General features: G+C 36.6%; 1 protein-coding gene across 3 annotated transcripts; it reads left to right on the top strand.

Moving 5' to 3' along the window:
• The first annotated feature begins 118 nt into the window (after positions 1–118).
• nap1l4b (nucleosome assembly protein 1-like 4b) lies at positions 119–9383 on the top strand. Of its 3 annotated transcripts, XM_043244210.1 has the most exons (15): positions 119–229; positions 1556–1603; positions 2078–2195; positions 3030–3171; positions 4115–4201; positions 4277–4405; positions 4676–4747; positions 4873–5012; positions 5094–5239; positions 5429–5448; positions 5680–5799; positions 5907–5942; positions 6067–6114; positions 6281–6318; positions 7923–9383. In XM_043244210.1, the coding sequence occupies exons 2-14, from the start codon at positions 1579–1581 to the stop codon at positions 6281–6283; spliced, it is 1086 nt and encodes a 361-aa protein (XP_043100145.1). In that variant the 5' UTR covers positions 119–229; positions 1556–1578; the 3' UTR covers positions 6284–6318; positions 7923–9383. The 3 variants fall into 3 exon arrangements, with proteins under 3 accessions (XP_043100145.1, XP_043100142.1, XP_043100144.1); XM_043244207.1 differs by lacking the exon at positions 6281–6318; XM_043244209.1 differs by lacking the exon at positions 6281–6318 and having other exon boundaries at positions 120–229; positions 2099–2195.
• Positions 9384–9716: the final 333 nt, after the last annotated feature.

Raw genomic sequence — 9716 nt, 5'->3', positions numbered from 1 at the left:
TAGAATGCCACTTATTTGTGTCGGGAACCGCATAATAATGTATTTACATTAGGGCGCAAAAGAATCGCCCATGTCCTACTCGTTTTAGGGAATCGATTCTTTTGAACAACACGTGTCAAAGAACCGATTCAGCCCGGCGAAGTATTTTGACTGAGGAGGAGTATTGTTGGACCAATGCGCTTCAGCTTTACTGCCGAGTCCATCAGCTGAACAACACCCGCTGATTCAGGTAAGAAAAGCAATCTCCCTAAATAAAATATTACTTTCTACTTTGCATTTTACCCTAAAATACATATTATCAACGCTAGTGTCTACGTCAAGCAGATAGTTTTTCCTTGGCTGTAAACGTGTTATAGTAGTGTGCTACTTGTGCTCTAACTGTGCATGTCATCTTTGTTTTGATAAAGTTGCGAGTGACTATTACAAATCGTTTCAGTGTACAGGCCAGTTAGCAAACGGTGGCTCTGTAACCTGTTAACCGCATCAGAAATAGTCCAAGCTCGTACCCGGAGTGTGTTTTGTGAGGGTCTGTTAGCCTGCTAGCCTGTGACATTTATACTTCACCCTTGGAGAGTGTCGGTTTGGAGATCTTCCAGTGTCCGCCCTCTGTCGCTGTTACGACCCCCCTCCATCACCTGTGCTGAACTGGTGCTTGCGGAGATTATGAGATCTGATTTAATCTGTTATGATCTGGACGTGGCTAGTTTAGCGTGTTAGCTGCTAGCGAGAGTGTGCGTCTCTGATGGGCGTCAACATAAACACATCTGTTTGTACCTTTACTTTGAGCTGCTGATTTTTATCTTTGCGGCTTTGTTGTTTGCTGAACATTAGGAATGTAAACGTATCGATTCTTGGAAATAAGTAATGGTTGACTTTCTCATACCGGCATTGACCATAGTAACCAAAGTTCCCCCAAAAGAGTAAATCAATAAAACATGCATTTGGCTTTTTTTCAAGATAGGTTTTTGTAAATCTTAAGTTGTTTATTATCATTATTATCATTATTATTATCATTATTATTATCATTATTATTATTTATTTTTATTAGAAATGAAATGATGATTTTTTTACATATTGTTGGCCTCTAATACCAAGCTATTTGTTTAGTAGTATTATAGTAATATTTAGTATAGTAATATAATAATAATAATGATGATCATACAATGGTAACCATGGAATAACCATGTTAAATGTCTATCAATATAATAATAATAATAATAATAATAATAATAGTTGTTGTGGTTGTTATTATAAATTTAACTCAAATATGAAGCAAAAACATCTAACAGTTCTAAGTTCTTTTAATTAATTGATTTAAAAACTGGATTCCACATTGGTTTTTATGGTTCAAAATGCCTGTTAAAATAATTTTTGGGGAGCAGTTTATAACTAAATTATTAACTTACGTCATTTTGGCCGTGCAAAGCATTCCCCCTAAAAAGTTAAAAACTGATTTAAAAGTGAATTAATATATGTGATTTTGTCTTTAATAATAGAGAAATAAAAGTTCTTAGACATGCTGAAGTTGTATTTTTTTTTTTTATGTTTTTCACAGAATATTTGAGCTGTGGTATCAAAATGGATGCTGACAATGAAGCCAAAGGTATAGCAACTATGAATTCCTGGTACTGTCTTTGACAAGCAACCTTGCATTTTTCACATGAGCTATACCTTATACAGTCTGTATAGCTTTTGAAATGCTGACACCTTTATGAGCTGGCAGAGAACATGATTTTATGTGTTCCTTGGATTGTCTTGTAATTTATTTTTTTGATTCGGGGTGTTTCTCGAACAAAAGCCGGTGTAATGTTTCAATGTAAAAGTTTCATGAAGCTTCAGCACATCACTGCTGCCAAGGATTTTAATGGAAAACATTGTCTAATAGGATCTTTTGAAAATTTTTCAGAAATATACTAAGAGCAGTATCAAAGGTGAAACAATGGTGCTTCTGAACGTTATGCTTCTTTTAGGACAGATGTCTGTTTGTGGAAAGCTACTGTGTTCAGTATAAACGTGCTTTGAGAGTTGATAGTCATAAATGCCATTGATTTATTTCTTTATTTCTTTATTTTTGCTGGCGATGGCATGTTATTTTCAGGTAAGGTGAGCGACCAGACGATGCAGAACCCACAAGCGTTGGCAGCTCTTCAGGACAAAATAGACAGTGTCTCACATAGTGCTTCCATCATGGACAGGTAAGGAAGATGAAACAAACCTAAACCAAACTAATAAATTGGAACCAAAGAAACTAACAGGGCAAACGTCACTGTTTTTATATCTGGTCATGGCAGTCAGTGTCGGTTTTTATTGTTTCCTATTTTGAAAAAAAAATTTCCTGACTGAATACGTCTCATATTTCCTATGTGGAATTTTAAAACTGGACATAGCATATTTTTTTTTAATTGTTCCTCATGTTACGTAGAGAGACAAACTTGCCAGTGTAATATAACCGTCCGTCTAAGGGGTGAAAAACTCTAGTCAGACCATCTGCCTGTAGAAAAATCTGTCTCTGCATGTTAGGTTATAACATAAGTCAGTCCTAAAGCCGTGTATCTATGCATGTCTGTGTGTGTTAGCTTGACGATGCCCAGAGAGAGGTCACTCACCTGTGAAGGCTAATTCGCTTTCTGAGTTTGGCTGTAGTTGTAGCGGTCATGAAAACGATGACGCAGACAGCAATATTTGCACATAACAGCAATAATCCATTTGTGTGCGAACACCGCAAGACCCAACATAAGGTTTGTGGAAAGGGTGCTGGCTAGAAAGCCACTTTTATTTTCAAACCAACTTAAATAGATTCAGTGATCACAGCTCGCACTCTGCAACAGCAACTTTGTGACTTGAGTTATCAGAGGTTAAGCACATTTTGCGATATGATTTGACCAGGGATCTTGTATCTCATGCTCTTACTTCAAACCCATCTGCTGACCCCAGAGAGCAGGGAAATGCACTGGTCCAGCTGTGCAGTACCGGACACCCATCTGCTCACACAATGACTTTCTTCTCTTTCTCTTCAAACTTCTTTCCAGCTTACCAAAGTCTGTGAAAAGAAGAGTCAATGCCTTAAAGAATCTTCAGGTTAACAGCACGCACATCGAAGCCAGGTTTTACAAGGAGGTGCATGAGCTGGAGAGAAAGTATAGCTCTCTTTATCAGCCATTATTTGACAAAGTGAGTTGGGTTTGTGTTTGTGCATCTGCATCTGAACTGTTTTCACCATTGGTCGTGTGACAGATCTGAAAATTCAGCTTTGCCATCACAGAAGTAATACAGAGTGAAATAGAAAATAATTATCAGGTGTAATAAAATTTCACAGTATTGCAGTTTTTTACTGAATTCTTGATCAAATGTTTGTATGTGTAAATGTGGAAAAAAAAAAACCCCACCAAACTAAAACCTTCCAACTCTTACAAACTCCAAACTTTTATTATGGTCACAGACGGCACTTATAGCTAATGAAGTGTTGACGAACCCACTGAAGATGGGTCCGAGTATGAAATGAAAGATGAGGCTGCATTGTTTCTGTCTAAAGTAGACCTTGCATTTTCCATAAACTGAGCTCTCAGGTAAATGGCGGAGAAAACAAGTGAAAAGAAAATTCAGGGAATTCAGAAGTGATGCGCTCTTAAAGAGACTTCATCCAGACCAGGAGAATGCAATAGTTTTAGAAAGTCGCTGAAAGCGAGCGAAAAGTTTACATGAATCTGTTTATTCAGGGCTGCTACACAAATGAGAATTATAATAGAATAATAAAAAAAACTGTTGAATGCTTGCAGGAATACTACTCTTTAACCTTTTTTTCTCGTAGATCTAGTATCTCTATGCTTGTATGCACTGAAAGTCTTTGTTAGTGTCCATTTTATTTAGTGTTTTATTTATATATTTACTTTTTAGAATTTAAAAGAAAATTTGTTGATCTGATTGTAGTCCTTGGAAAAATAAAATAGCGCTCGTAATTCTTAACGTGCAGTTAAATGTCATTGTGCTGTGTACAGCGTCTGTTCTGTAGTTTTTAGCACAGAAAATCTCCTGAGCTCAACGTGAACGCTCCTTTCAGTTGGCTGGATGGGTAATATGATATTCTTTCGCAAGTGAGCTTTTTGTGTGCTTCCAGAGAAGAAACATTGTCTCTGGAGAAGTGGAACCCACTGATGAGGAGTGTGAATGGCAGAGTGACCATGAGGAGGAAGCAGCATTAGCAGTGAGTATCAGCTGTCCACTGCTCCTTGAAACCAGACAGAAGAGCAGCAGTCTAAGGGAAGCCTTTCTTTTTCAGGAAGATCTAAAGAAGAAAGCTGCTATAGAGGAAAAGACAGAAGATGCTAATGAGGAAAAGCCCAAAGGAATTCCAGAGTTTTGGCTCACCATATTCCGGAGTGTGGACATGTTGAGCGATATGCTGCAGGTGAACCAGCAGAACATTAGATATTCAGAATAGACCTTGTCCTCTGCAGCCTTGGCTATTCTTTTCTGAGTAATGATTATTTAATGTTTTCTTTTGCCCTGTAACCTTGTACAGACAATATGCAACTTTATATTATGTGAATGTGAATACACTTATATATTTATTAAAACGTTATGAATACACTTTCATAAAAAGGCAGGGTAATGTTCTCCAGCACATCTGAAATGAAAAGCGAACCTGTGCTGTCCGTAATGCTCTCTTTCTCAACAGGAGCATGATGAACCAATACTGAAGCATCTTCAAGATATTAAAGTGATTTTTTCTGCTCCTGATCAGCCCATGGTGAGGACGTCATTTTAAGGTTTTATCTTGATTGTAAAGTGAACCCAACGAACTGAAGGCCTTGTCATAGCTGCTGCACTTGTAAATGCATTTCATTTATCCCTTTTTTTTTCTTTTTAACATAGAGCTTCACATTAGAGTTCCATTTTGAACCCAATGAATACTTCACCAACACGGTCCTCACAAAAGTATACAAGATGAAGTCAGAGCCAGATGCAGAGGATCCGTTTTCTTTTGAGGGACCAGAAATCATCGACTGTGAGGGGTGAGCACTTCTCAAACAATACATGCTCTGATTGTCCGTAGCTTTTCACACTTTTTCATTATTCATCTCTTCTGTTGGCAGGTGTGAAATTGATTGGCACAAAGGCAAAGATGTGACTGTAAAAACGATCAAGAAGAAACAGAAGCACAAAGGCAGAGGGACAGCGAGGGTCATCACCAAACAAGTGCCCAATGATTCCTTTTTCAACTTTTTCAACCCTATTAAAGGTACGCGACGTGACAAATGTGCACGTGAACTTTTGTGAATGCTAATAACAGGAGGAAGAGACCACTAGGTTGAATTACACGCGAGGAAATCGAAATATTAGTTCTTCAATATTAGTTCTCTCATTTGAGCGCTTTCATACTGTAGGTCTACTCTTTTGCACGAAGTCACCAATATTTCTTTTCTTTTAGTTTCACCAGATAAGGAGTTGGTGAGTATTTTCTTTATTTATTCTGATTTAAACTCCATTCTAGTTAGGCAAATAGATCTTGGGTGTCATGCGGTCATAAAAAACCAAATGTTGTCCAGCATTATTTCTTCTGAAAGACATGAGTGGTTAGTAAGTTTCTAGAAAGTTTTCAGCGCAGTAGAAGCGATCAGAATTTATTTTTCATCTTCAGATCATCAGAAAAGTTGTGCTCACTTTCTTTGTGTTCAACAGGATGAGGATTCGGAGTATACCTTAGCCACGGATTTTGAAATCGGCCATTTCTTCAGGGAAAGAATCATTCCGAGAGCAGTTTTGTATTTCACCGGAGAAGCCCTGGAGGATGATGAAAGTGTACGCACTTTCAAATGACTGTTTCTTGCCTTCTCATATCTACGGTTTTGCACACTTGCTGCCATTATTTGTAATGCACATTAATTCGTTTGCATCTGTTATTGCAGTTTGAAGAGGAGGAATTGGACGAGGGTGAAGAGGAGGTGAGCTCACTATAAATTTTTAAAGGACTAAGTGTTTAATGAAAATTCACAGTTGAAACCAGCGATGTTTTATATGATACGATGTTCAATTATGTAGACTAACTCTCTGTTTTGTGTGAAATAGGACCAAGAAGAGGAGGACGAAGACGATGAAGAGGAGGGAGATTCCAAGGTCAGTATGAATTGAGATTATTACTTGCACTTACTTTTCTTTGTTCAGCATTCCTCAGTCTCTGTTACTGTTAATTTTCTGTCTTTGTTTTTCTTTGGATGAATTATTTGCATGTTTGATGATTAATGATGATTGTGGTTGTTCTCTACCTCCTGTTCTGCCCTAGTGACAGGCATAAGTCATTCTCACCTCATACATTTCTAGGTAAGAAAGAAATGTCATGAGTCCATTCTAACCTTTGCCTTCACACATCTCTCTCGGCCTCATCCCTCTCCTTTTGTCTCCTCTCCCATCCCCACAGCACCCCTGTGACATTATACTAAGCCATTCATTTCGTATCATTAGGGCCTTGCCCGAAATCTCGGTATAGGACTGTAACAGAAAAGAAAAGAGGGCAGAATCACGGCTGCTGCGTTAGAGGATTTTGGACAAGGTCCTTCCATTCATTTTGCTTAAAGTATCTTGCTTAATAGTTATTGATGGTATTTAGTAGGTCAAGTACTTTTCCCAACTCATATATGTGGCATCCTCTTTCGAATACATAATATCGTGCTATAACTTTACATCCACCTATTCAAGGTGATGCTGCATCATCAAGCACTGACTTGTGGTCTACACTGACATTAGAGCTTGATCCTAAAGTGCTTCAGTACTTGGGGTTCTTGACTTATATCTTATATTAAAGGGATTATATCATGCAGTACCATTTGGGATGAGTAGTGAGAGTAAAGGCTTTTTATAATATCTGTTTATTTATGTATGTGTGTGTATGTAATATATAAATCTAAAAAAAATATATATATTTACACACACACACACACACACACACAGTAGTGCTGTCAAACGATTAATCGCATCCAAAATAACTTTTTCTGTACATCATATATTTGTGTATACTGTGTATGTTTATTATTTATATACAAATAAAAACACATATGTGTATCTATTTAATAAGTGTTTATATATTGATTATATATGTATATATAATATCAAATCTAAGAGAATAAATATATAAATACTTTCGAAATGTATACTGTATAAGTGTTTTTTAATATATACATAATAAACACAGTTCCAAAAAATTACCCTTAATATTTGTAAAGCCAAAGCCCCCCCACAAACCCAAAAGAATCTTAAGTTACTTTTTAGTTGTTGTTTTTTTATCAGTCCCTATCAGTCACTTCAGAATAATGGCATCGTGTATAGTCATATGATGCTGCTTTGCAACGGTGTTTATCGTAAAATGAGCTATACAAACCTGAATTGGATATGTTTATTTGTATAGCTAATTTTACGATATTATACCGTTGCAAAGCAGCGACTATAGTACTTCAGAACAATCTCGTTACTTCTATAAATTACTTGTTTACACTTGAGAATACGTTTTGAGTTCAGAAATCTCCTTTTTTCTCTCTCTCTCTCTCCAAAAGATCAATTGAGATTTGGTTTGTCGTGATATGATCCCTTCATGCACAACAACTGATTCAGACATAACACATTTTCTTTCGGTGGTTCAGACTAGTGAAAGATGCTTTCTCACATTTAGTAATAATGATGTTCTGCAGTACAGAAGAGTGGCGATTCACTTCAGAATCCCGACGCTTTTATCTTAATTAATGACTGCATTCACATTGTTGGTGCTACAAAAGCCTAGGATACATCCGTGTGAATGTGCTTTCATGAGCCACTCTTCTGTGATGAAGATACATCCTCGTCTCTTTCTCCTGCACTCCTCCTGCAGTTGCAGATACTGTATCAACTTATCGTATAAAAAAAAGTTCTCTTTTCCTTTATGTCTTTTTTTTCAGACCGGGGATCCTCAGCCTGCAGAGTGCAAACAACAGTAGTTGGATCACTCACTCCTGCCACTGTCAAACCCCATCAGCTCACCTAGAATCAGCCCTATAGCGCGGCGGATATTCTCTGATGAGCACACCATCCAACAAAACCAAACATGGTGATGCAGTACATTGGTAAAATAGTTTTTTTGTTTTTTTTTTTATTCTACAAAATGTGCTCTAAAGTTCAGTTGCTATACAACAACACTATAGATAAATTGGGCAATTCCAGGCTTCAGAATGTACATATATACATAAATAAATGTTAAACTATTTTTTAATTCATGATTTAGACATGTACAGACATAATGACTTCAGATATGTCATTGCATAGCCAGAAAAAGAAAAGGAAAAAAAAAACCTTGTGGGTTTGAAACGATCTCGCAAGCATTGTCTTCACATTCAAACAGGTGATATTTTAAGCCTGAATAAAATAAATGGGATTGTATTTTAACTTCCTGTGCACATCTAACCTTTGTCAAGGTTGTTTTGCATTAACAAAAAGTTTCTCCTCTCATTTTTGAAGTGTTCTGTGTCATGGGCATAACCATTTTTTACGCAGTATATCTATTTATGTACTTTTTGAACAAAACTGCATGTTTATGCACTTATTTATTAACGGAATGTGCTAGCTAGCTAGCCAGTCCAACTAATGTATCAGCGATATCTTGCAGCCATCAAGCAATTGTGTTTAACCATATCCAGCCTCTTTGCAATATAAATATCTTAACATTTCCATCTTCATTTTGACTTTCCCTTGAAGGTCGTAATTTTAAAAAAAAAACAAAAAAAAACTGCACTCCTCTGCATAAGTATGCCCAGTCGATGTAGTCTCATTTTTTAATATAATTGTATTTCACTATACGTTATATCCATAATGCTGGAATTGCTCAATTTAGATAAGTATTCAAAGACGATAGGGCAAAAGTCCACTGTCAATGGTTGCTGAATTCTGAGTGAACTGCTGATGTCCTGAAAGTCACATTCTGTGATCACATCTTCAAGATACAACATCACGTCCCAAAATTGACTGATTTAATTTATTTAGTGACTTAATCTCATAGGTTACTCAGGGTTTTTTATGCCAAGATGACAGTGTGCTAGTATCCAGCATTGTGAAACTGTTGATATCTAACCCGCTTCATGTTCTCTTTTGTCTTGTAAAAGAAGGAAGACTTTTGAAATGTGGTTTTTAGTTATAACTGAGTTATTTATATATCTTTTCCATCTTTATATTATTGTTTTGAACTTTATGTCTTAGTCTTGTGCTTCTTGGTGGATCCCTGAGAGAATATGTTTTGCTGATGTATGTACTGTACCCAGTTGATTATAGCCCCTTTTAGCATTTTAAAATGCTTTTGCTGTACTGCCCAAGCACTTACAAAAAAAAAAAAAAAAAAAAGAATTAAACAAATACTTTTATTGCCAAAAGAGAGTTAGAATCTGATTTCACTTTACCACAACCATTTCCTTGTCAAAGTATTTGAGTTCGGTATTTCATTCGAAATAATTCGGTGCATATGCGAAAAAATGCATGTTATGGTGAAGGAATGTTTCAAGTTCAGTACGAGATGAGCTCAATCAACAGCATTTGCAATTAATTGTTACAAAACATAATTCGGCTTCATTACTTCATAACAAACGAGCATTATGATGAAATACTTGGACGTGGAAGTTGAATGGGGCCCATTTTTGGAGGACGTAAAAGCAGAATTGTAAAACACTTACTTCTTTACTCTGTTGATGTGAAAGATTCATGCGTAG

The sequence above is a fragment of the Puntigrus tetrazona genome, chromosome 7 (genome assembly GCF_018831695.1).
Source record: "Puntigrus tetrazona isolate hp1 chromosome 7, ASM1883169v1, whole genome shotgun sequence".
NCBI lineage: Eukaryota > Metazoa > Chordata > Actinopteri > Cypriniformes > Cyprinidae > Puntigrus > Puntigrus tetrazona.
Note: the sequence above shows the minus strand (reverse complement) of the source record. Positions and strands in the feature narration are given on the sequence as shown.